The sequence below is a fragment of the Cavia porcellus genome, unplaced genomic scaffold (genome assembly GCF_034190915.1).
Source record: "Cavia porcellus strain 051 isolate PalLab524CR breed Dunkin Hartley unplaced genomic scaffold, mCavPor4.1 scaffold_22, whole genome shotgun sequence".
In the NCBI taxonomy this organism is placed as follows: domain Eukaryota; kingdom Metazoa; phylum Chordata; class Mammalia; order Rodentia; family Caviidae; genus Cavia; species Cavia porcellus.
Window position 1 is genome coordinate 36,664,737 of NW_026947505.1, and position 27,936 is coordinate 36,692,672.

At 37.6% G+C, this 27,936-nt stretch overlaps 1 protein-coding gene across 3 annotated transcripts in view; it reads left to right on the top strand.

The window, feature by feature from the left end:
* Positions 1 to 17,638, top strand: part of Mpc1 (mitochondrial pyruvate carrier 1) — a 506,120-nt gene extending 488,482 nt beyond the window's left edge. For 2 of the 3 annotated variants that reach the window (XM_063233079.1, XM_013148875.2), the window contains 3 exons: positions 15,568 to 15,664; positions 16,456 to 16,588; positions 17,120 to 17,638. In XM_063233079.1, coding sequence (XP_063089149.1) covers positions 15,568 to 15,664; positions 16,456 to 16,588; positions 17,120 to 17,144 — 255 coding nt within the window. In that variant the 3' untranslated portion in view covers positions 17,145 to 17,638. Of the gene's footprint in view, positions 1 to 15,566; positions 15,665 to 16,455; positions 16,589 to 17,119 lie in introns of all 3 variants that reach the window. The other variant, XM_063233078.1, reaches the window with a different exon arrangement.
* The last annotated feature ends 10,298 nt before the right edge of the window (positions 17,639 to 27,936 follow it).

A 27,936-nucleotide genomic window follows, 5' to 3' on the forward strand; every position in this document is an offset into this window, starting at 1 on the left:
ATAATTTTAGTCCTTACAGTTAAATTTGTTTATTGCTTTGAACATTACATTCTTTAGTTGTCCACTAATGTCTTCTTATTGTATAATAAGCCTCCCTAATAGGTAAAGGATAACATTATATAGTATGATTAAGATAAATTATGCCGTAAGAGTATAAAAATTCTGTTATTTATTACTTAACAGTTGTGTTACATAGGAAGAACATATATAGAGAATGGGGGACAGATGGAGACAGAGACAGGCGCAACAGGAATCCTAGAGGTCCTGGAGCTTGCTAGGCAACAGTTCTACTGCTAATTACATTATTTAAATATAATGTCAGTGCTAAATAACAAGTAATAACTGAATTTCATTAGGTGTGATAACGGCGTTACTAACCCAGCTGATGAGTTTGAGCAGTGGGTTCAAATTCTAGCCCTGTGGCCTCCTAAATGTGGTGTGCTTAGCCAAATTACTTAACTCTTGTGCTTCGGCAGTTGTTTAGTGATGCAGCACAGTGCCTGACAAAAGTGTTTGGCTGATTTTTAAATTGTAATTAATTGCTTGCTTAATCTCCTGGATTTCTGGCACTGTCTTTTTAGCAACTCTGTTTTTCCCTTTTTTTAAATTTTGAAATATTCTATGCTCATTTTTGTTACAGAAGGCCGTTGGTGGGAACACCTCTCTTTTCTCATCAGTAGGACTTTGAATCGAGAACTTCCTGGGTTCAAATGTAGAAGCTATTGCTTTTCATTTGTAGTTACAAAATTTAAAAAGAGCCTTTTCTCTCATTCTTTTTGGATTTTTAGTCAAGAATAAATTAACAGTAAAAAAAAGAAATTAGAATGCACAGGCAAGTGTGAGGTAACAAGTTTAAGACAGAACACCTGTACAGATTTATTCTAGAGCTTAACTTCTCTTATTTTTAATGTGTATGTTAGAGGAGACTCGGAACACATTCATACCTATATCACATAGTGGTTTTCGTTTGTTTGTTTTTTGTTTGTATCTTTTTGAGACAGGGTGTCACTAGGTAGTTCAGGCTGGCCTTGAGCTCACTGTGTAACCCAGGCCGGTCTTGAACTCGCAACAGTCCTCTTGCTTCCTAAGTGCTTGCTTCCTAAGTGCTGGGATTACAGGTGTGTACCACCACACCCAGCTCACATTGTGTTTTAAAACTTGTTAATCACTGGCATGCTTACAAATTTAAGGAGATGTTTAAAGCGAATGTTCTCAATAAGGTGTCCTATATTCTGGGTTTTTTTTTGTTTGTTTGTTTGTTTTTTTTGTCTTTTTGAGACAGGGTCTCACTATGCAGTTCATCCTGGCCTTGAGCTCACTTTGTAGCCCAGGCTGGTCTTGAATTTGCAACAGTCCTCCTACCTCAGCCTCCCAAGTGCTGGGATTGAAGGCATGAGCCACCACACCCAGTTTTATTTTGTTAATCTTAACATCTGAATTTCTAGGAGAACTTTAAGAATTTACACTCATTATCCAGGTAAAAAGTTACAAGAATAAAAGTGTTTCCCAAGCTTATGGAATATTAGAGTTGGAACAGTCTTTAGAAATCAGATAGTCCAGTGCTTCACTTGTCTAAGCAGAAAGACAACTTGAGAACCTCTGAATAGTAAACTTGGGAAGCCAAAAAAGAAGTGTCAGTTTAAGAAGTAAAGGAGAATAGTCATGCACAGAAATGGTTTTAAATGGAAATAAGTTTTTAGATACTTTTTGCTGTGCATTTGTGTTGTGGCAAACTGCTTGTCACACTCTATTCTTAGACATTTTGAGTACTTGCCTGATATGTAATTGACCCTTAAAAATTTAATAAGATAGAAGTGTTTAAGGCAGGACTGGGTTTCTTAATATCTGGATAGTCCAGTTTAAAGAGGTCTTTACTATCATTTAATGTAGTTTTGGCCAGCACATTCTACTTATTAAAACTCTTATTTTAATTTGAACTAAAAAATAGAATAAAATTCGAGAATGAAGTCTAGGTGAGCAGTTTTAGGTCACTATGGAGTTACAGTCTAGACTATCTCAAACTCATCCCTGACTTTACACAGTGCTGCAAATAGACTAGGCTAGGCCTCAACTGATTCTTTTAGTATTGTAAAAGTATTAATGTAAGTTATAAATGAGTTTATAGGTTAGTTATAAAGTTCCTTTATTATTCCAAGTACCTCCAGGGAAGGCTGACAATTCTTGTGAGTAATTTTATGAAATGAAGAGCCTGGAATTGTTGGTATTCAATAGACATAAGAATTAAAATGAGCCTAAAGAAATCTTGAGCTAACCAATCACTATTCCACATTAAGGGAAAGCAAAGCTAAAGTCTTTTCCAAAGTAGTACTGTCACTCTTCATCAAACTTTAGATTGAAATAATAATAGAAGTGCTGGGCTGGGGATTTAGCTCAGTGGCATAAGTGCCTGCCTTGCAAGCAGGCAGTCGTGAGTTCGATCCCCGGTACCGATAAAAAGGAAAAAGACCAAAAAAAAAAAAAAATAATAATAATAATAGAAGTGCTTAAAAGTACTTTATCAAAAGGATAGTGCTTATTGTGTTTCCCAGTATAGTCTCTAAGCATTCACAGTAGATGACTCAACTGTCTATGAGAAATGTAAGTACTGTCTCCTAAAAAAGAGTAATTAATAGAAGCTCAAATTTTTCCAACTTCTAACTAGAAAATAATAACCAACTAAACACTATTTATTGAGGTTTTATTTGGTGCTAGATATCGAACCCAGGGCCTCACACAGGCTAAGCTGACACTCTACCAGTGAGCTACATCCCCAACCTACCATTGCTTTAACGTTGTACTAGAAGTCTTGTCTAATACAGTAAGATATGGAAAAGAAATTTTTTTTAATTTTTTATTTTATTTAAAGAAAGACTAAACAAAACAGAAAATAGGTAGGAATAATACATACGTTCAGAGAAAAAAATAAAAAGTAAGAAATCACTACTTGATGTTTACATATTATCGTTTTACAAATAGTTGTTCAAGATACAAAAATGGAACATGTAAAGTGGGAATTTAAACAGTGAGACTGCAAACAGTTCTGTTCAACTGTCCAACAAAAACTTAGTAACATGGTTGTCAATCCTATACACTTAAACATACATGCAGTTATCCATATCTTGACTTACGTTTAAACAAACTAAAGCAGGTTAAAATCATTCTGAACAAAGAATAATAGTATTGCTGGATTTCATATCATGATACTCCATGATCAGCACTGGGTACTGTAGTGTCTTTTTTTAATTTAATTTAAAGAAAGACTAAACAAAACAAAACAGGTAGAAATAATACATAATTTCAAAGAAAAAAAACAGTAAGAAATCACTAGTTGATGATTACAGATTGTCTTCTTACAAATAGGTATTCAAGATACTAAAGTGGAGTTTATAAAGTGGGGATTCAAACAGAGTGCAACCAGTTCTGTTCAACTATCCAACAAAAACTTAGAAATATGATTATCAATCCTATACACTTAAACATACATGCAGTTATCCATATCTTCATTTATGTTGAGATTGAATAAACCCAAGCAGGCTAAAATCACTTTGAACAAAGAATAATACTGTTGCTGGGTTTCACATTATGACACTCCAAGATCAGCACTGGGTATTTTAGTGTCTCTTTTTCTTCACAGTATCTGTTCATTTCATCATGTGTCATATGATCAGTTCTCATAAACTGTTTATAGATTCTACACATGCGTGAGTCTAAACATGTATTTCTATCTTTTCTATATTATAGGGAGAAACAAAACAAAGCAAGACAAAACAAAACATATTCCTATAAACACATGAAATGAAATAAGCCTATAAGACCATTTTACAAATCGTTCTACCATAGTTCCTGTGTTGTCTCTTGTAATCTCCAACAGAATTAGCTATATCATCAGACATAGTATAATTGAATATGTCAGTACATAACAGTATTAATAAAAACACAACTTTATATATATATAGTACAGAACTTCAAAAACTGGCAGTTATCAAACCAGAATGTGTATCGTTGAGTCTTGTTATCTTTAGTGTAGTTACCTATACTCTCAGACTTGATACTATCAATCATAACAGTTTTGAATAAAATCTTCTCTGCCTCTTTTCTGTTATGCTCTTTTTTTTTTTTTGCCATCAGTTGTCTGCTTATCTTGTTCATTCTATTTTCTGCTCCATTCATTGAGGCTTCTCTGCCACTGTTCCTGGAGTCCTAGTACTTTTCTCTCTCTCTAGAATGCCCTGGAGTTTTCTCTGTAGAGTTGGATTGGTGGTTGCAAAGTTCCCAAGTTCCTCCTTGTCTTGGAAGCATTTTGTTTCTCCATTTAATTTCTAGAGACAGTTTATCAGGATATATCAGTCTGGGCTGGAGGTTATTTTCTTTCAAGGCTTGGAATATTTCGCTCCAGGTTCTTCTTGACTTGATGGTTTGTGTTGAGAAGTCTGCCATTATTCTGATGGGCCTTTCTCTATAGGTTATCTGTTTCTTGTCTCTAACAGCTTTTAATATTCTGTTCTTATATTGAATTTCTGGGATCTTGATTATTATATGCCTGGGTATAGCTCTGTTTTGGTTGTAGGTGGCTGGAGTTCTGTATGCCTCATATATCAGAATATCATTTCCTTTTCCTATGTTTGGGAAGTTTTCCTTAATTATTTCTGTGAATAACCTTTGTAGTTCCGTTGTTTGTATCCCAGATTCTTCATTTACATTCTTTATTCTCAATCCTTTTGTCATCTTCTAGCCTTCGTATTGTTACTGATGGTTCCTTGTTATTTTTAAAAAGTTTTCCCTTTCATACTTCCACATTGCAAAATTGTCCTCCAGTTTGGGTAATCTATCCTTAGTTTCTTTCAAGCTGATTTGTGATCTTTCCATAGAGTTTTTAATTTCCTGGTGATCTCTTTGAATCTGCTTCATGTATTCTCTATTTTTTTTATATTCTTCACCAAATGGTTCTCTCCTGTGTTTGAGTTCCTCCCATCTTCTGTCTGTGTCTGTTTGAAGGGTGCTTAGTATCTTTTATTAATCTTCTCATACCTTGCTTTATTTGGCTAAATATTTCACTTTTGAACTCTTCTGTGAGGTCCCAAGTATATCTCTTTATGTCCACTGGCGCTGTGTCTGATATTTCATGTTTGCTGTTCTCATTCTCCTTTGTATGTACCTGTCCTGGGTCATTGTTCTCAAGGTTGGGGCCTGGGAACTTTTTGTTGTTGCTTCCTCTTCCCATCTTTTTTGCTTCTTCCAGGAGGCCCCAGTTTCTTTCTTTGTTGGTTACAATTCTTGTGAAGTGCGCTGGCTAGATGACCCTTCACACTGCAGTGTGCTAGTGAGTTGCAGACAAGGACAGCGTATGCCAGCCTCTCCCCTCCAGATCAGTCAAGCTGCTGTGGCCTGCACTAACTGTATTACTTTGCACTGCCTCCCCTCTGGACCAGCCAAACCTCCAAGGCCCTACTGGGCCAATGCAGTTAGTGTGTGCCACCACTGCAGGACTTGACCTCAGATAACCTATTGGGTCGCAGCGGGTCACATGACCCAGGCCTAGCTTACTCTACCAATCCCATTCGGGAAGGGAACAATTGAAGTCACTGCTGCCCCTTGTACTTGCCAGTCCTGCCCGGTTCCAGAATGTCGTCTGCCAGAGCCCCCCTATTTATGGAATGGCTCCACTCCTGTCACTCACCACAGATCGATGTAGGCTCCCCGCCAACTCAGCTCTCCATTCAGCTCACTGACCCTCAAACTCAGTGTAACTGTGCCTCCAGTTAGTCAAAGCAGCGGGACCTCGGTGGCCTCGGCAAGTCGTGGTGGGACCCTGGCAAGTCCTGGCAGGACCCCGGCCAGTCACAGTGGGACCCTGGCCACTCACAGCACCAGAAAAGAAATTTTTAAAAACACATATTGGGGGGCTGGGGATATAGCTCATCAGTGTAAGTGCCTGCCTGGCAAGCACAAGGTTGTAAGTTTGATCCCTGGTACAAAAAAAAAAATCCTATATACACATGCATACACACACATACACATGGTCTGGGCATGGTGGTGCATGCCTGTAATCCCAGCATTTGGGAAGCTGAGGCAAGAAGATTGTTGCAAGTTCTAGAACAGCTTGAGTTACAAAGTGAAATCAAGGCTAACCGAACTGTATAGTGAGACCCTGTCTCAAAAAGACCAAAAACAAAAAAATATCAAAAGCAAAAATATTGAAAGGAAGGAGCCCAACTATCTTTGCTTGCATATAATATAGTCATCTATAGAGAAAACCCAAAAGAACTGACAAACTTGTGGAACTAATAAATAATTACGAGAAGGATTAAGATACACTGTGGGAGGTTTTTTTTATTTATCTGGTTTTTGATTTTGTTTTGTTGAGACAGGATTTTTTTGTGTAGTCCAGGCTGGTCTTGAACTCACTGTGTAGGCCAGGCTGGCCTCAACTCATAACATCCTCCTGCCTCAGCCTCCCGAGTGCTAGAATTATAACTGTGCACCACCACACCTGGCCTATTTTTTTTATTTTGAAACAAGATTTTGATAGGTTACTGGGTTGAAATTTATGATCTCCTACCTCAGCCTACCAGAGTGTTGGGATTAAAGGTATGTGCCACCCCCTCCAATTTGATGATTTGATATATGTATCCATAGTAAAATAATCACCACAATCACTCCAGTTGCTAATTAACACATTCATCACAATGAAAATGAGCCAGCTAAATGGAAGCTGATGCTGGGGCAAAGCTGCAGAGGTGAGCTGAAGAGCAGGCCAGTATAAGAGGGGAAACAGGTTCTGTCCTGCCATAGCTGGCTGAGTGGATTGCAGATCCTGCACATTAGAGAGCCTCGTGACAGCCACTGCTGTTTTCTTTTTCTTTTGAGTCAGGATCTTGCTATGTATTTCAGGCTGCTGTTGAATGCACTATGTAGCCCAGGTTGGCTTTGAACATAGGATCCTCCAGTGTTCTGGGATTACAGGCAATTAAAATACAATGTTAATATACAAAAGTCAGTTGCTTTCTCATATACTAGCAATTTATGAATTTAAAAACCATACCATTTACACTGAACTCCCCAAAATGAAACACTTAGGAATGAATCTAGGCAGTATGTGTGACATCTATATGAAGAAAGCACCTCAGATGAAAGATGCTAAAAACTTAACTAAATGGAGACATATTTCATATTTACAGTATGAACATTTAATATTTTTAAGATGTCACTTTTGCTCAGCTTAGTTTATAGGTTTTGTGTAATCCTAGTCAAAATCCCAGAAAATTACTTTAAAAAAGCCAACAATAGGCCAGAGATTTAGCTCAGCAGGCACAAGTGCCTGCCTGGTAAGCACAAGGTCTTGAGTTCAATCCCTGGTACAAAAAAAAAAAATTAAAAAGTGAAAAAAAAAAAAAACAAATAAAAATGTTTAAATATATAAAAACTAAAAAGTTACTAAATGCTAAGGTACAAATATGTCACTTAATGCAAATATTCAAAATTAATACAGTGTTATTAAGTGCTAATATACAAAACCCAAGAATTCCAGTAAATTACTTTGTGGACATTCACAAATGAATTCTAAAATTTGTGTATCAGCACAGATGACCCAGAATATGTGACACAATGTCAAAGAACAAAGTTGGAAGAGTTACACTATCCAAGTTTAGGTTTGTTGTAGCAGGGCATGATAGCTGATGCCCATAATCCCAGTTACTTGGGAGACTGGTTGGCAGGGGTATCACAAGTTCAAGGCCAGTCTGTGTAAATTACTAAGATCCTGATTCAGAAGTGGAGAAAAGTCCAGGGTGTAGTGCAGTGTTCTCTGGGTTCAATCCCCAGTATTGTCAAAATAAAGTTTTTATAGAAGAAGAAGAAGACTTACTGTAAGGTTGCAATAATCATGGTAGTATGTTATTAACAAAAGAATAGACAAATAGATCAGTGGAACAGAATAGAGAACCTAGAAATACACCCATATAAATACAGTCAACTGAATTTTGACAAAGGAACAAAGGCAAAATGATATAATAGAGATAGTCTTTTGAAAAAACTTTGGTGGTGGACATACGTATGTGAAAAAATTTTTAAATCTAGACATAGATCCTCTACCTGTAACAAAAGCTTATTCAATATTTACATTTACGGCCAGGTATGGTGGCACATACCTGTAATCCCTGCACTCGGGAGACTGAGCAAGGAGGATTGCTGTGAGTTCAAAGTCAGCGTGAGATACATAGTAAGTTCAAAGCAAACCTGAACTGCATAGTGAGACCATGTCTCAAAAATTAATATTTTAAAAAGCAGGTGGAAGACCTTAGCAAATACTGTATGAAAAAAGATACACATATGGCAAATAAGCATACAAAAAGTTATTCCACATCAAATGTCATCAAGGAAATGTAAAGTACAACAACAAGATGCCATGAAGCACCTATCACAGTACTCAAAATACTCCACACTAACACCACAAGTGCTACTGAGGATGTGGAACACCAGGAACTTTCATTTATTGTTGGTAGGAATGCAGAATGGTTACAGAAACTTCGTAAGGCAGCTTGCAATTTCTCAGAAAAGTAAATGTACTTTGACCATGTAAGCCAGTAATTGTGTGCCTTGGTATTTACCCAAAGGAGTTGAAAACTTATATCCACGCAGAGATCTTCACATGGGTATTTATAGCAACTTTATTCATAATTGCCAAAACTTGGAATCAGACCAAGCATCTTTAGTAGGTGAATAGAAAAGCAGTGGTACCTCTAAGTAATGTGATACTTTTCAGTACTGAAAGGAAATCAGCTATAAAACCATGAAAAGACATAGAGGAAACTTAAATGCCTGTGACCAAATGAAAGAAACCAATCTGGTTATACCTGGCTCCAACTGTATGCATTAAGGAAACGGTGATATTAGGGAGATAGTAAAAAGAACAGTGGCTGCAGGAGGGGAGGGCGAGATGAGCAGGGAGAGCAGAAGATCTTTAAGAGAGTGAACCTCTGTCTCATACTGCAGTGCTGGATGTGCACCATTATATCTTCATCCAAACCCACAGAACATGTAGTTTCCCTACCATGAGAATTTAAGGTCATAAGGAAGCCCAAGAAATCTCTACTAGTATTTTTCTTTTTGTTACTTTAAATAAAATTATAGAAAAGCACTATACCTTTAGAAAATTAAGGGTATTTCCTATAGCTTAACATTACTGTCCCCAAATCACAGTTTATATGTGAATACAAACTCAAATTTATCTTTCTTTGGAAGAGGTACTTACATATACTGAGATCACCTTCATCCCTGTTATCTTTGCACAAAAATGCTTTTTAGATTTTTTTTTTTTACACAAGGTCTTGCTATGTAGTTCACGGTGGCCTTGATTTCATCAGCCTGGCCTCAAACGCATAGCAATCCTCCTGCCTCAGCATCCGGAATGCTGTTTACCGGTGGACACCACCATGCCTGGCATTTTCAGATTTTTTTAAAAAACAGAAGAGAAAACATATAAAAATGTATTAGTGACTAACGTATTGGAATATTAGACTCCCATTTTTCATTTTTTTTTACTGAGTAGTTGATTCATATTTTAAATAATGCTGACATAGAATTGAGGATGTTGAATTGTAGATTTTAGTATTTAATAAAAATGCTTAGAATGACCATTTCCAGACTGTTTTACAGTCAAAAACCTCTATTAAAGTAAAGCTATCCATATTATTTTTCTGAGCATATTAATTTAGGACTTTTGGACTGAGCAGAGTATGGAAGCAAAAATTAATTTTCCTTTATTCATATATTCTTGTAGTCAATATTAAGATCACCTGCAAAAAATAGGATAGAATTGAACTATTATATGATTTGTAAAGAGAGTCCTAGGTTAAAAACTAAATTATTCTTTTCTTTTCTTCTGTTTTTGAGATGGTCTCCCTGTGTAGTTCAGGATAGCCCTGAGTTCACTCTGTAATCCCAGCTGACCTTGAACTCATGGCAGTCTCCTGCCACAGCTTGCCAAGTGCTAGGATTACAGGCTTATACCACACCACCTAGTTATTAATTTGTTTTTTATAGCAGTGCCAAAACACCGTAGAGTAAATACTTTATAAGGAAAAAAGCCTCATTTAACTTACAATTTGGAAGGCTGAAAGTCTAAGATCAAGTGGCCCCATTTTTAACTGTGTCACATAACAAACAGCTACTGGCAGCATGCAAAAGGGGTCACACTCATGGGACAACTTTCCCTCTATAACAACCCATGCAGGTGAACCTTCTCCATAAGACCAATGAATTTATTCCTAGTGACCTAATTACTTTGAACTAGGCCTTTTGTGGTTTAGATCTGGAATGTCCCTCAAAACTCTCATGTAAGCAGCTAGGCATGGTGGTGCACATCTATAATCCTAGCACTCTGCAGGCTGAGACAGGAGGATTGTTGGGAGTTCAAGACCAGCCTGCACTACAAAGTGAGCTCAAGACCAGTCTGAACTGCGTAGCAAGACCCTATCTCAAAAATACAAAAAGAAAAAAAAAAAAAAAACCTCTAATGTACTCAGAGGTGAGACTCTTGAAAGGTAAGAGTCAGTACTCATTGGTGGATTCACCCACTGGTGAATTCAACTACTTAGTGTGATTTTGGGAGGAGGGGCCCAATCAGAAGAGACAGGTTACTGGAAGGAAATATCTTCCTCCTTGGCTCTTTTCTTCCAGCCCAACATGATATGAGCAGTATTTCCTTATCCCAGGCTCTTCTACCATGCCCTTTGTGCCCTGGGACCAGCTGATGAAGAAATATAACTATAAGCCAAAATAAACCTCTCCTTTAAATTGTGAATGTCAGATATTTTGTCCCAGCAAGGAGATTATGATATAAGGGGTGAGGTCATCACTGTGACTGTACCTGACCATGTGGTTCAAAAGCCTTTGGAACTGGTTCATGAGAAGAGTTTAGAAAGGTTCAAAGATGCAGGATAGAGAAGACCTAGACTGTTATAAACTGAACTTTAATGGAAAATTCTAGTTGGATCTCAGAAGACTAGAATTCTAATAGAAATGCATATGGTAAAGGCTAGTCTCAGAGGTTTCATTTGGGAAAAAGGAACCCATTGGCATTTGGATTCAAGGCAAAAAACTTGTCTACATTTTCCCATGTCCTGAGAGCAGCAGGTTAATTAATCTGGCAGAGGAAATTTCCAGGCAGCCCAACATTCAGGCTGTTGCAAGGCTACTTGTGACTACATTCTTTCAGGTTTACAGTAAGAATTAGGAACAAAAAGCCCATTTGAAAAGTTTGAAGCTTCACCAGAAAAGAAGTACCTGCAAACCTGGGAAAAAGGAGAGCATAGTTGTTGAAAAGATTAGCATTAAAAAGAAACCAAGTGCTTTGCATCAGGACAATAGGAAAAATGTAAAGTTTTGAGAAAAGAGCCCCAGATCTCCCTAAAGATTGGGTCCCAAGAAAGCAGCTAAGACAAGTCCCTACATTTTAAAGATTGTATCACTTCATCATTGTCACTCTGAGGACCAAACTTCCACCACATGAATCCTTGAGAGACAACTCACATCCAAACCATAGTAATCTCCAAACTGAAACTTCATATTTCAAGTACAATGTCTTTTAAAATATTTATAGGGAATAAAATGTCCTTGGTAATTTATAGTTACATAAAAGGCTTGTGTTCCCATCCTATAAAAATAAGGAGGATAATATTTTAGATAATTATTTTAGCTAGGCTATGTAGTCTGGTGAGGTGATTGGCATCTCTCTACTGAAAAATGCTGTGCTCAATTTGTGTTTGTTATGAAATACAATTTTGGAGATATAATTTATTAGACAGGATCTTTCTATGGCTATAAATATTTCATAATGGAATCTGTTTGAAGTATATTAGCACCGTAAATAATTATTTTTATGTTATAAATTAGAAATTCTGGCCTCTTAAGTCAACACAATACAGACAGTTGTCTGGATTGGAAGAGTACATTCATAAAGAACATTATTATTTTATTTCAATAACTTTTAAGTAGCTGACTTTGAGATTTTGGCTTAACTGTTATGCTATATTCTGCCAAGATAAATTCCAATTTCAGAAATCAAAGTTACTTGCTAAAACTTTTGATGTTTTAAAAACATAATAGGTTTTTACTATTCATTCATTTTACAATTGATAATTATTTTAAATTTCCAGTACTACTTTAGATAACTCAGCAGTAATAAGTATGCACACCTCCATGGACTTACATTCTGGTGAGATTGCAGCAGTAAGTAGAAACTGAAAGTTCATTGTTAGTGGCATCTGCAGCAGTACACCTCTTTCCAACTTAACCTTTTCAAATACGCATCCTTCCAATGTTGTGCTGTCCAGCTCAAGAGCCACAAGCACAGGATACTACTGAGCACTTGGAATGTAGCATGTCTGAAATGTGACTATAAAGTATACACCAGGCTTCAAATAGTATAAAAACATAAAATATCTAATAATTCTTATTGATTACATGTTCAAAATAGTTTGATATATTAGAATAAATTAATAAGGCTTTTAAATTTCTTTTTACTTTTTAAAATATTTATAGATTTTTTTAAATTACATGTGAATGTGTGGTTTGTATTTGTGATGTAAATTATGTTTGGACAGCTCTGCTGTAAGCATGATTATTTTTAATAATTTTAATATTTAATTTCATAGGTCAAAGTTATTATTATAGATATTACTTAATCTCAAAAAAGAAGAGAAAACCTACTATAGTCCTGTTACTAAATTTTGAATATGTGTAAAGTTGTAGTAACCTATAGAACCAGCTCTTTGCAACCATCTGATCTTTTTTTTTTTTTTCCATGTCTTCCCTGACTGAACCTTTGTGACTCCTCACAAAATAGTACGGTAAGAAAATTGTTTCTATGCATTCCAGGCTCTTAGAGACTTTCTGCATTTGCAGAGCTGTGAACAGCAGGGGTGCTTTTCTTTGTTTGGGGTGACTCATGCAGTCACCCTGCCGGGCAGTGAGCTGGGGTCAAAGTGCTCCCCCATACTCTGTCCCTGTGAGGATTATGCATAGAGTCTGTGGCTGTTCTGTGTAGAAAAGACCATGGAATGTTGGAATGACTACATTTACTTCAGAGCCTGGCAGCTGAAGAAAGGGAAAGAGGAAAGGAAGTGAGGGGAAATGGTTCTTTCTGTAGCATGGGACTTGCTTTCGTGGCTTGATTTCCCTAAAGTGCTGCTTGTGTTCTGTTTGCAGTTTTTATAATCATAATTAAGAATTATAATGGAGCAAAGTAATACTTCCATCTAATCCAAAATACATTGATTTTCTCTTTTGAAATACTAATCATGAAATTCCTTATTTTTCCAGGAATTGACTAATGAATAGGTCAAACATTATTCTAAAGGAAGGTAGAATTTTGTAGTTGATGGAAAATATGCATTATAAACGTACTAAGATTAGGTATTTAGCAAACTGATATCAAAGCAATTTATGCCTTGTGTGTGCGTGCGTGCATGCTTGTTTTGTTTTGTTTTTGCTCTTCTAGGTGTTGAATGCAGAGCCTTGTACATGATAGGCAATTGTCCTACCAGTGAATACACCCCCAACCCTTTGTTTTGTTTGTTTTGGGGGAGATTTTGGCAGTGGTGGTTTTAGGATATCTTACTGAGTTGTCCAGGTCCTCCGGCTTTTGTGTAAGTAGGACTATAAATGTGTTCCACTTTGCTGGGTTTTATATTACTTAAGGAGTATAGTTTAAGTATAGCTCAGTGTTTACAGTCATAAGTATATATGCAGTTCTTAGCTTGCAGAACTGACTCATAAAACCTAAACTGTTAACACCATCATTTAACCAAGATTACTTAAGGTTTTTGATCTATTCCATTGTCTTACTTCTGTGAGAGCGGGCATATATGTACCAGGCAGTAGATGAACCATGGTGGAAAGCCCTTCTTAGAATAACTCTTCAAGGTTTGTTACAATCCTCAGAATTTGTGCATGAAGAAGTAGTCATTGAGCCGGGGATTTAGCTCAGTTGCATACGCGCCTGCCTGGCAAGTGCATATCCAGTCTGAATATAAGACTAAGTATCCAGTCCAGAATCTCAAGTTTCCTTAAACCAACCATGCCAGATTACAAAGATTATAACTGAAGTTCAACCCTGAATTACCCACCATGCTGTGTGAGCAGGAACTTGGACTTAGAAAGTATAGGCCTCACAGCTCCCATTTAAGTATGTTAAATAAGCATTTCCAAATATTCTTACATTAAAAATATCATACCAGGTATAATTCTTGCTTATATTTCTTGTATATCCCTTGTTTCCCACTTCTAGGGAGCTTTGAATGTTAACTATCCCTACTCAGTAACAGAAAAGCAAGATCTAGAAATGCAATTCACAGTCTGCATTCTTACTGTGATATGCAGAAGTACTGTGAGGACCACTTTTGCTGTTTAACGTTCTGATATTTAAAAGGGGCATTTAACCTATAATATGTGGTTTCTTTCTGATTTTAAAATATTTATAAATTTCATAAATTTTCAAAGATAAAAGCTACAGGCCTTATTTCTTTAGCCTCAGAAATTAAATTGGACATGGCTACTTTATATGCAGACAACTTAATTTTGATAACCTTGGATGATAGTAGTTGTAGAATGAAAACTTGTTAGTCTGTTTCTTTGATACCAGTTTTTAATACTGAAAAGCAATTTTTCTTTTTTTTTTTTTCCTTTGTCTTTTTTGAGACAGGGTCTCAGTATGCAGTTAAGGCTGGTCCCGAACTTGCAATAATCCTCCTGCCTCAGCCTCCCAAGTGCTGGGCTTACAGGCATGCACAAGCACACCGGCTTCCAATATTAAACTGTTACTATTTGGGATCCTGGGCATTGGTTTATCTCACAATACCTTATATGAACTGAAAAACATTTTCTCCTTTATTAAGTTCCTTTCTTTAGAAAAGGTATCCAGGCTGGGAATGGTGGTACACACCTGTAATTGCAGCACTTGGAAGGCTGAGACAGGAGGGTCTCAGTAAGTTCAAGACCAGCCTAGACTACATAGTGAGTTTAAGACCAGCCTGGACTATGTGCTAAGGTCATGTCTCAAAAAAAAAAAAAAAAGAAACAAGCAAACAAACAATGAATGAATGAACAAAAGAAAGGAAGAGATCCAATTTAGAGTCTGCATTTTAAGAATCTTTACAAATATTTTTATAAAAACTTGAAAAAAGGCATTTTGATAGATTTAAACATATTATGGATGGAGAATAAGGTCTAAATTACAGCAAAAGTGCGTTGTATATGAAATTGGTTTTGTCAAATTCTCCAAATGGGACAAATTGCTGAGTGGTTCTCTGGAAATTGGTAGGGACATTAGTAAACTGCCAAATCCTTTCTAGCACTGGGATCCTTTGTTAGAAATGCTGACTCATATGAAATCACTTGAACAATCAAACCTCGCTGTTAACCTCTGTAAATTAACCCAGCAAACCTGCAAGATGTAAACGTGAAACTTTGCTTTCATGTGTTCACATTGTTTGAATCAAGGGAAAATGCAGCTGTATATAGTTCTACCCTAACTTTTCCTCTTCCTTTTTCTTTTCTCATTTTTTGTAGCACTTTTGGGGCCCAGTAGCTAACTGGGGTCTCCCAATTGCTGCCATCAATGACATGAAAAAGTCTCCAGAGATTATCAGTGGGCGGATGACGTTCGGTAAGGACTCAGACTGGATAAAGTAGAGGACTGTACAGCTAGTAACGTCTTTGCTTCTATTTCACATTTGTAGCACTAAACGCTATGTTAATGTCACTTTTAGAAAGTCACTTCAAGAATGTGATGGTACCAAAGAGTGCCTCCTGTCTATGAAAAGTCATGGGATTAATTTGAATATTTGAGAAATACTGACATTCTGTTTGCCTTGCAGATTTAGTGCATCCAGTTGAAGAATTAGTTGCCTTAATAATCAACACAACAGATTTATACTGTAAACTGAAATTGGCAAAGTGGCACTAAGTTTACTTAAAAACGCTCATATCTGAATATATTATTGAAGGAATAAATAGCAGTTCTTTCAGTTAATGGGTTATAAATAATTCTAGGGAGGCAGAAAAAAGTGGGAAAAGCTAATTTCACCTTATTTTTACTAATTATTTTGCTTTGAAAATTAATATAAAAAATGTCACACAATACAGTAAAATATTTCATGAGCTTTTCATTCCTAGAGGCATGTAAGCAGTAACTTGTACCACCTGCCAAGGGGATAGCAGAAGAGTTCTTTTGGATTAACACAACTGACCATAGATTTCTGTGGTCCTCTCGTCCTAAGGGTGTGTGTGTGTGTGTGTGTGTGTGTGTGTGTGTATTTTTATATGTATGTGTGGTGCTAGAAATCAAACCCAGCATCTTGTGCTTGCTAGGAAGGTGCTCTGTCACTGAGCTACATCTCCAGTCCCCTGAGTTTTCTAGATGAGTCGCTGATATTCCTTGCTTTGATATTTTTGCAGCTCTTTGTTGCTATTCCTTGACATTCATGAGGTTTGCCTACAAGGTACAGCCTCGAAACTGGCTTCTGTTTGCATGCCATGCAACAAATGAAGTAGCCCAGCTCATTCAGGGAGGTCGGCTGATCAAACATGAGTAAGCATATTGTGGTTTAATTATTTTTGTTTCGGGGAATGGGGACATTGACATTAAGATCTTAAGAGGCAGATTTTTTGGGAAATACTGTATCATTTTGTTTGTTTTGTTTGGTTTTATTGTTTTGTTTGGTTTGGTTTGGTTTGGTTTGGTTTGGTTTTACTATGTCTGATGGTATGCACAGCTATTTTGAAGATAACAAGACATGTTATGGTAGCCATTGTTGATTTCCTATTGTTCTGAAGTCCTGTATCACTTTGATGGTTTTGTTTTGATTAGTTTTATTTTGTTTGGTTTTACTCTCAATAAAATAAAATAAAGATCTTAAGAGGCAGTGGAAAACTGGTGTATGAGTTTGTCTAGATGAGGAAACCTGACTACACATCAAAGTTAACACAAAATAGGATATTACTGTTTTTATAAAATCATACAATAGACTAAGTGTTATTTAAGAGTGTCTTTTAAATGTAGAGCCTCTGAGCCCAGCAGTGAAATTTGTTTCTCATTTGATTTCCTTGTGATTATTTCCAGGATGAGTAAGAAGGCGTCTGCCTAGCAATGGGAAGAACCAGCTCTTTAAGGGACAGCACCCCAGCCACTGCTATCGACTCACAGATTCCATCAGCGTAGTCTTGCTAAGGAGAAAATGCAGAATGCTATTTTTACTACCCATACCATTTTTATAGAAATAGCCGAGAGTCCCTGAACTGACTCTCTGCTGCCTTATAATACTGAATACTTTATTTCTCTTCATAAAGAGTAGCTCAAAATATGCAACTAATTTAATAATTTCTGATGATGGTTTTATCTCCAGTATTATGTATATTATCTATTATTAGTGAAAAACTAAAGAGAACAAAATTTTGTAACTACTTGCACTCAAGTTCTCAAAATCCTTGACTTTTTAATTTAATTACCATGTGATATCCACTAGTTGGCCACACATCTAAAATCCGATTTCCTTGTTTCAGAAGTATCTGTGTATTTTCATGCAGTGTGTATATTGAGATGCTGTAACTTTATGGCAATAAATGATTTAAATATTTGTTATATGAGTATGACTTTCTTGCTATATTTGTTAGGAAACTCAATAACTATACACCTGAAAAACACAGCTGAAAAACAGAGGGCTGTATGGTGAAAATTCATAAACAAAGGTGGGGTTGATGTAAAACCTGGGTGTTTTAAAAGCCCAATAGTGTGTAGAACTGGGAGGCAAGTTTCTGGAAAGCACCACAGTCACAGCTGTTTAGAATATATGTACGTCTTTCTTTGGGCCCTCACTCAGTCCTTACAGAGGGAAACAGCGCAGAAGCTGTGAAATCCTTGGTGTTTGCTAGGGTCAGGCCACCTCACCTGACCTTGGCTCCCTTCCGGCTACTTTATTTGGAGCCATGGTAGAACAGACTCAGCCAGGAACAGTGCCAATCCCTTCCTCCCTTGGTCTTCTTGCATAGTCACCGCAAGCTGAAGTTGGTTAAAGGAACCAGCACAAGCCTGTGAATTGCATCAGCAAGTTTAAGGTTTTTTTTTTTTTACTTTATCATATAAACTACACATCCAGAACATTACAACCACGACCCTTCTAGGCCTCTTCCTCCTCCTTGGCCAATCCTAGCCTCCAGTGTTAGCCAGCACCAAGCTCTATAGTTTAGAATCTTTCTCGTCCATCTGAGTCAGAAGGAAGGAGATTCTCCACACTTTCTCAGGAAGATTGGCCAGCTGCCCACAGGGGTGGCCATGAGGTGCACCAACTAGAAGTACAAAGAGCTACAGGGCCCTAGAGTAGTTGCTACAGGAAACAAGAGAAAGAGAGGTCATGGTGGGAGTTAAGTCAGTGGTTTATTCCACTGCGCCACAGGCCCATTGCCCCCGGAGCATTGAGGTATAAGTATCCTGTGACCCAGCAATCAGTATCTGCAAATGCAGAAGGCATCCTGTAAGTGTGCTAAGGAAGCTACGAGCGTCATGTTCACTGATGGGCCACAGGAAGCTCACAGCTGTCACACTCCACACAGCTAAGCACTAAGGGGACGGAAGCAAGGCAAGGGAGTGAGCTAAATGACCAAAGTGGAGCAGAGTATGAATTTTCTTGTTGGAACCTGATTCTTAATTTCCCACAGCACTGAGACCAGTTATGAACTGTATTCCAGTTATGAATTATATTCCAAGATTTTTCTTAAATTTCTTTCTTGCTTTAAACTCACCATGTCCACCATGAATTGTTACCATAAAGGGCATTCAAAACACTGGAAATTCAGGTTATCAAAAGAAACTAAGAAGTCCATGTTTAATCCCACTGGACTTGGAGACAGAAGTCCTCGAGCAACCTTAAGACTCGGATCCTGGGAAGCTCCTGAAATTTCTTAGGATAACCTGGGAATTCCTTGCGATTCTGGAGACATATAAATGCTTTATCTTAGCACTTGGTGAATACCTGTTTTGTCCCAAGAAAGCAATGTACATGGTGGTGTTCAGTCTTAAGGGCTAAAACTCAAGATCCGGCCTCATCGGCACTGGCTCCACCCATGGTGACCTCAGCATTCTGTCATAATTGAACCCATTAAGTGATGTAGACACATTGCCACAAAAAGATCGATGTTAAAGTAATGTGACTGCATGATGAAAATGTGCCAGGCAGCATCTTGATGTAAAAGCCTAATAGTATGTTCATGTTGGGAGACCAGTTAAAGAGAATTGATATTTAATGCCCTCGATGACACAAAGGAGAAAAACAGCCAGCTGTGCCCTTTTGGCAACCTGCAGGGATGATAGCCTGTGTAGGTTCTAGGGAAAAGTGAACGTAGCTGAGGTCCAGTCCTTGGCCTGAGCATATACTTTAGCTATAGGAAGCAGATGAATCTTGACTCTAATTGTACCCGTGCTTAAGTGAATAAAAGCAGGGTGAGCCAGATGTTTGGGCTGTCTGCCCACTAGAGGCAAAAACCCTCTGGTTACCCACTTGCTGAACTAACTCTGTATGTGTTTGGCTTTCATCCTTGTTCACCCCCAGGTCAGCAGGACTAAGTCCCTACAATTCAGGATTTTAAATGCCCACATACGACATTCTTCCAAAATAATGATTAGAAACTTAAGCCAAATATTTTTTAAGTTACATACAAGGAATTTGATGAGGCAAGTGAGTTGTGACTTTCAGTAAGATGTTGATACCAGCTGCCAACACTGGAGTACTGAATTGAACTAGGCTACAGTGGCAGTTCATTATAGATCCTGGGGCAGTGGCAACAAATGTGAAGACTTTCCAGCTCAACTCAAACCTCCCTTTCTGGCCCCCAGGGTGCCTCCCCAGGGTGTGTGCTCAGCCAGAGCTGCTCGGTGAGGAACCGAGAATCAGTGGCCTCTTTTCCCTAAAGTAGCTGCTGCATGGTCACACACTTCAGTTTTTACAGCCCTCTTTCCAGTCTCTGTCTAGGTAATGTGATTCTGCTACTTTGAACCAGAAGTTTGGTGGAATGGCTGTCCTTTTACATTTTTATCTTGAGTTTCTCAGATGTTTCTTTGGGTTAATTAATGTGGAGACTGTACAGACAGGAATGAGAAAATAAGCCCAAATTGGCATAATACTCAAGGACACTGAAATTACACCAGATTTCTGAGAAGACATTTGGTAGCCTCAAAATTGTCATTTTTGTTTTAAGGTCCAGGAGAATTCTAAACATCAAGACCACATCATCACAAGCAAAGAATAAGCAACTCTGAAGACAACCATGGTAGATTAGTGTCCTTAGGGACTGAGAGAAGTGGAGACTGTAGAGTACTCTACAAAGGAGCCCCGGGAAAGTATAGTCCTCCTGCTATAGCCGCAGGTGGCCACTGAGAACCAACCTAAGCCAGTTTGGCTGTACAGGACTCCCAGGGGTTTTTTTTGTTGTTATTTTGTGTCGATGTAACATTAACCACAGGATTGGCTGCTCCTTGCCAATTTTGTTGGGAAAGCTAGCTGCAGGCCAAAATCTGTCTTACCTACGTTTAGCTGAAGTACATTAGCCTGCAAGGAGAGATGCTTGCTTTTAGCCCACAAACTTTTTGAGGGGGAGAAGGGGACTGGGAATTGAATGCAGGGCCATATCATTGAGCTTCTCATCTGTAGCCCTTTTTAAATTAAGAGACAGGGTTTTACTAAGTTGCTAAATTGCTCAGGCTGGCTGAAACTTGCAATTCTCAGTCTCTGTATCTCTATCTCTGTCTCTGTCTCTGTGTGTGTGTGTGTTTCTGTCTCTGCCTCTCTCTCCCTCTTTGTCTCCCTATCTCTGTCTCTATCCCTAACATATATACATATTTGCATACATACATATATACATATATACACACACACACATACACATACACATACACATACACATACACATACACATACACATACACATATCTGAGTATTGAACCTGGGGCCTTTACGTTGAGCTACATCTCCAGTCCCTTTCTGACTGACTGATTGATTCAGCATTTTGCAAAGTTGCCAGTGCTAGGCTCAAAATCATGATCTTTGTGCCTCAGTCTCCCAGAGTCCTGGAATTACAAGTGTATACCACCATGCCCAGTTTCTCCCATATTTTTAATGACCTGCATTCTTTTCAGGTGCTTTAAAAATGCCATCCATCTAAGGCCACAACTGGTCATTCCTACCTAAACTAGTAATTCCATTAAGGGTAGTGTAATGATTTTCTATTTCTAGTTACTGGGTGGTCTTCTGTAAAGTAGAAGTTTAGTCATTACTCATTTCCCTTAAAAATATTCTGCTGAGAAGACAAGATACAGATCGAACTGAATCTATCTTTTTCTATCTAATTTTGAAACTAAGGAATTGTTGTCACTGCTATTTTGGCTATAATAATTATACTGAATTTTTGTTTTAAGTGTGGCATTGGGCTGGTGAATTTTCATAGATTTAATGTGTTTCTAATAACTATGACTATGATTATTTGGGGGTACTCATATAAATTTGCTCCCTAGGAAACCCTTTAAAGATATCCTTTTATACAATTCCATTTATCTTCAAAAGTTTCTGTGTTTTCTGGCACAGGATGCCTCCTGCCACCCTACTTTACTGCCCTGACTTGAAAGAGACTTTTTTTCCAAGTAACTCAGATTAGTAGGAGTGGTGTTGGTAACCAGCAGAGACTGTTGTCAAGTTCGTGCCACTAAAGGGACACCACTTGTTAGCCAGTTCAGTAGACAGTGCCAACAGTCTAAAATCATAAATTCATATTAATATATCTATTTCCATCTTAGTATAGTATTTCTTTTTAATTTCTTTGTTTTAAATAATTGAAATTACTTTGTCTTATGCTGAGTAACATTTCTCATAAATCATACATTTCATGTTTGTTTTACACTAGAAAAATAGTTTAACAAAAAAGATATCATGATTACTCCAAACTGAAACTATGGAATGAAAGCTTAGAATTTTTCTCACATTTTTGTCCTTATAATGAATCTTCTAAAAGTGTACATTTGGACCTGGGGATATAGCTCTGTGGCATAAGTGCCTACCTGGCAAGTGCAAGGTCCTGAGTTCAATTCCCAGTACTAAAATAAATAGAGGCTAACTATGTAAATTTAAATAGTCTTTTTAAATTCATCTGAGGCCATCTTTTACTCTGTTATGAGAAGAGTTATCCAATGTAAAGGTTAGCACAGCAAGGTGTCATGGGTGTAATCGGTTCCCCCACCCTGCCCCACTCTGCCCCTCCCAAGGCTTCTGCACTCTAGCATTTGCTAGTTCTTACCAGGGATTAGAAGCCATTCTACCTCTGGCCTTTGAGTAGTCAACCTTCTGTACCATTCTTTCTAGAATCGCTTCAAATCTCCAGCCTCTTCAGTTAATCCCAGTGAGTTCTGGCTAAACAATGGATTCCGTGTCTTTTACCCCTGAGTTTCTAGTACTATATGAGAACCTAGATATATATTTTTTTTACTTGCCCTAAGAGATTATTGTTTTAAAGTTTTATCTTGTGCCCTTTTAAAGTTACAATTCATAACCAAACTTTCTAAATGCAATACTATGTATTTTCACACCACTGTATAAATTGTATAAATTCAAAAAATTATCTCAGGTAATGTTCCCTTGACCTAGTGTGAGTCTTTTTCTGTGTGGGCATTTCAGTGAGATATCTAAAGATCTCACATGATAAACAAAGATGACACAAGATTTTTAGGATTTTATCTAAATTTTTCACTGCTTAGTCACAATGCAGGCATTGCTTCTTTACGTACTTATTAGTACAGCTAGACATTCTTTGAAGTACATTCCAGGGAGAAGTTTCTTTGATCAGTTTTAACCAGGGACAAAGCTCTATCCCAATATGCAGAGAGCAGCTATAAATCCAACTGGTGACTTTTAGAGAGGTGCCCTGGAGAGCAGCGCACATTAGAACCCGAGACACAATTTCCTTAATTTTGGCCAACAGAAGTACCTGAATATAATGGGTAGGCTATACTCTGAAATACTGTTGGTGGGTAACCCCCTCTGAAATGCCAGCAGGCTTTATGAGAAGAGCCTATGGCGTCACCTCATGTAAATTTATTGTTAAATGGGCCTAAATAACCCAAGATTTAAAACTGCATTGGCCCATATGGAAAATTCTCAAAATTCTCACATTAGTTGGAAAAGCCAAATGTTAGAAATAGAATAAGTGAATGAAGGGTTTATTTTCAACAGTACTTAGGGCCTTATAAACACAGCTCAGAAAAAAGACAGCATCCTTCTAGGCTCAAAGCAGCTAGATGAAAATTACATCCCTTCTGCCCTAACCACAGTTAGGGATACCTCTTTGGAGGGGGGACTCATATATAGCTAAATTGGAAATATAGTAGGCAGTAAGACAGGGCTGGGTCCTTGAGGCAATCAATGCAAAACTAAGAATTCATTAGGATTGTGGCTGGAGGTGTATCTGAAGATTAAAATCACAATGTCTAGTTTTATGTACTTCTCTAAGGAATGAATGGAGATTTGCAATTATTGTTATCATTCTTTTGAGATTTTCCATTATCTCATTAGCAGTGGGCTATCCTCTCTCACCTACTAAGACTAAAACTAAAACTACTAAGATGAAAGACAAGACTAAGACTATGGATTATTGACCAAGGTTAGTGATGTCACCTATGTACCCTTGCTATCATTAGATCAGTGTTACCTAAGTGATAATACTTGCAATTTTATTGGTTGATCATAATTTTGTACCCGCTTCATGATTCTGCACTATAAAATTTCCTTTGAGAGGTGGGCTCCTTGGCAACTCATTTGGAACCCCTTCTGCCTTTCAGGAGCTATCCTAGTCCCCATTCCTTTTCTCTAATAAATTTTCCTACTGATATAGGGGAATGAAATTTCTGATCTACTATTTGCCTGGTATGAGTTCATGTTCTCTAAAATCAAGGAATTTTAGGAACAACGCAAGTTAAGAGCAGAAATATTTATTGAGATAAAGAAAGATCTTGTCTGAGAGAGAGACAGAAGGGATTCCAAATGGGTTGCCAAAGATTCTATCTTTTCTGGGGCTTTTATACAGTAAAACCATGAGGTGAAGTGGGTCTGAGGTGGGGAAAACTGAGAACTCACAAGGTAGATGGGCGTGAGGTGGGACAGAGCTATGGTCAACCAATAAGTTTAATTGTTCAGGTAAAATTGACCAAATTAGGGACAAAAGGGGACCTGAGTCCTGTAGCAAGAGAGCATTTTTTACAGATCAGTGACTCTTTCAATAGCGGGTACAGATGGTAACTCCTAGCTTCTCAAGGTGATCCATACCTAATCCCTAGAATTTATTTTATACTTAAGGGTGTGGTTGCATTTGTTTTGACTTCTGTCTTGAGATCTGGCCCACAGCAAGAGGTGTATGTCTCCTCCAAGGTCACAAGACATTTGGTCCTCTGTGCTGGTTTCTTCGAGGGCCTAGCCCTGTCTGACTGCCTATAATATTTCTAACTAGCTCATCTGCCTGTAACACTACAAAAAAAAAAAAAAAAAAAAAAAAAAAAAAAGAAAGAAAGAAAGAAAGAAAAGAAAAGAATGGCATTCTTTCAAGCAAGAAATTAACCAATGTCTCTGAACCAGTCTTCTAAAGCTCCTTCCTCTTTCACGCCTCCACTGGACTGCTGCCTTGTGTCTTAATGGAAAAAAGCTAATTTTTGCCCAAAAGTGACTAACTTTCCCAAAGTAGGAAATAGGTATAGGACAAGATGAAAAACTTGAGCAAATTATAAAAGGCTTGAGGAAGTCATAAAAGGGCTATGAAAAGAAGTAGATCTTGGGAAATATTTTATGAAGACTGAGAACGCGCAAGGCCTTGCAACGCTAGATATGTACTTTGTTGTGGGAGACTTTATGCATGATAAAATTGGTAAAATTGTAGGTTTTTATAGATGTTGAATATTGATATCAAAGATATATCGGTGTGAAACTGAAGTTTATTCCCTGTGCTTGGCAGAATTTTCTCAGAGTTTTGGTCTGCGTTAGGAAATCATCAGGTTTGCTTCACTTCAGTTTTTTTTTTTGTCTTTTTCCTTTTTATCGGTACCGGGGATTGAACTCACGACTGCCTGCTTGCAAGGCAGGTGCTTATGCCGCTGAGCTAAATCTCCAGCCTCTTCACTTCAGTTTTGTCTCATAATGATGTTTTAAACTTTAGATGTACTGGGCAAAATTCCTCAAACCAAAGTCCAAAACTAACTATTTTCAGCCTAAAACTAATTTTGGAACTTCGGGAGGGTGACTGAAACCCCAAGTGATACATACATTAGACATATACATACTTTTAAAAATTTTTATTAGTTGATTGATTTTTGAGATAAGTTCTCACTATGTAGTCCAGGCTGGCCTCAAACTCACAGCAATCCTTTCCTCTCTGCCGTTCAAGTGCTGGAATTACAGATGTGTATTATCATGCTTGGCTTACGCTTCTATTTGTAATAAATGTATTATTGATATATGTTCAAGCTGTGTGAGATTCCTAGAAATGTAATATATCTTGATGCAGTTATCAGTCATGATTCTAATGTCATATTTTACATAAATAACCAAATTTCTTTGTCAATGGTAAATGGACAACCGATCTAACAATGGCTTTTAATTCTTATCTACAATTAACTGCTTTATTTAGATGCCTTTCTGGAGGCCATTTACAAGCTACTTTAATTCTAGTTAAAGGAGCTTTGACAAAAGGCAAGAAAAAACTCTAACAGGCATAGGTTTATAATAACCTTGGCCTGTGTAAGAAGTTCCAGACCCCTAATGAAGAAACTAAAGGATTTATGAAGCTAACTAAAATCAGGAAGAACAAGAACTGACATGTGACCAAATAAACTGATGAAAATTATCTGTGGGTTTCTATGATCTTCCGTTTCAACTTGTTGAAACCCACTAATTTAAACTCCCTAAAATAAAATCTGGCTCTGAGGAAATAAAGACATTTCTTCTATTCATCCTCTCAGTTTCTCAGGAGAGACATTCTTTCAAACTGGAACTGATTTTTACTGGATTCTAACTGAAACTGAGACTTGTCTCCACCTTAAATCTTGTGCAGAATCTTTTATTAATCCTTCCTTAGCCTTCCTGTTCATTCTCATAGTGTTAAAAAAAAAAAAGCTTATTTACCAAACACGCTAGATGCTCTGCACTTGTTTTCAAATTAGCTCTTCTTTAGAAAGCACCCCTGAAGATATTTTGCATCTAATTAATCTCTACCTCCCTTAATACTTTTAAAATTGCACCCAGTGTTTTCATTCTTAGTTTATCACTCTGTCTTTCTTGGACCTAAATTTAAACCTTTCTGAATCTTGCTTTTGGAAAAGGAATACTACCATCCAAATATTACACGTTCTCGGCATTTGGTGGGGAGCTATCTGACTATTGTCACTAATACCCTACTGGAGCTTTTGCTTAAATCAATGGCCTATTCCTATTGACAGCTTCCCTAAAGTGTCCCCATTTCAGACTGTTATCAAAACCCTCTACATAACACCTCTTACTAAGTATACCCCATATCCTTAGACCAAAATTTAATATTTACTTGGTTACTTTCAGAATTGATCAGGTTTTTAAATATTCTTTTGTTGGTTTCATTGCCTGTTCTGTTCTTGCCTTGTTTGAATTGCATGTCTTTTGTGTATTTCAGTGTCTTGTGGCTACTAATAAAACCAAAATAATGATAACTCATTGCCTAAAAAATATGCACTAAGCCCTTGTTGAATTCTTGTTGAGCTCATAGATTACAAATCATTTCTGGTCTACTGGGGGCTCTAGTCTTTCTGTTGACTTCTTGTTGCCTGTTAGTCTAACATTCCAAAATTTGCTCTAACACCATAGCCTCTGAATACAATTTCCAACAAGGACTATGACTCCCCAGGGAGATCTATCTTAGCAATGGGGGGATTTCTAATTCTTAGGTCGAGTCTATTCCATACCTAACCCTGAGCGTACCCAATCTCATCTCATTCTTATGTTGATTATGAATGATTTCCTGCAGAAAGATTTTGTTAAGAGGGGGGAAATGTCAAGGATGAAAATAAAATTGAAGTTACACCACTTTGGGGCACATCTTTGCACACACAGACCTTTGGGGCTACACACATACCCACCCCAGGTGCAACTGACATTTGGACAAGGCCAAACTGCAGTTTCCTAAACATTATTGAACTTCTGCATAACTGACCCTTTCCCCAAAATCACACAGAGACTGAAGCCATACTTAACCCCTTTCTTATAAGACCAGCACCAGTCATAACTCCTGACTGATAGTGTATTTCTAACCCTTTTTATGGTTTTATATTCTTAATATAGCTTCCATTTTGTGAAACCCTAAGGCACACAATGTGGTGCCCATTGGTTCCAGGTTCTTGTCCCATTCAATGAACTAAATGGAGATCATCGATGAACATAACAATCTAATGCTTATTTAAAGGTAAAAAAAAAAAAAAGTAAAAGAACTGCTCAAGAAAAAATTGAAGAAAAGTGAAGATACATCCTGCAGGGATAGTTCAATGCAAGAAGAAAATGACCAGACAGCAAAATCAATGGCTGCCATCTTTTTTTTTTTTTTTTTTTTTTTTTTGTACTGAGGATCAAACTCAGGACCTTGCAGTTGCCAGGCAGGCACTTATGCCACTGAGCTAAATCCCTGGTCTGGGCTGCCATCTTTTATATCTTCTTTTAATCTTGGATCCAGGGCTCCAAAGCTGCTCTGCACATGCATCTTGGCTGTGATTTGACAGGCTCCATAATTGACAGGTCACACCCAGTTGTCCGGCCATGATTTCTATGCCCTAATCACGCACTTTAAGAGCACATCTTCAAGGCTGCTTGAATCTGTTTTCTAGCATTACAATCCTAA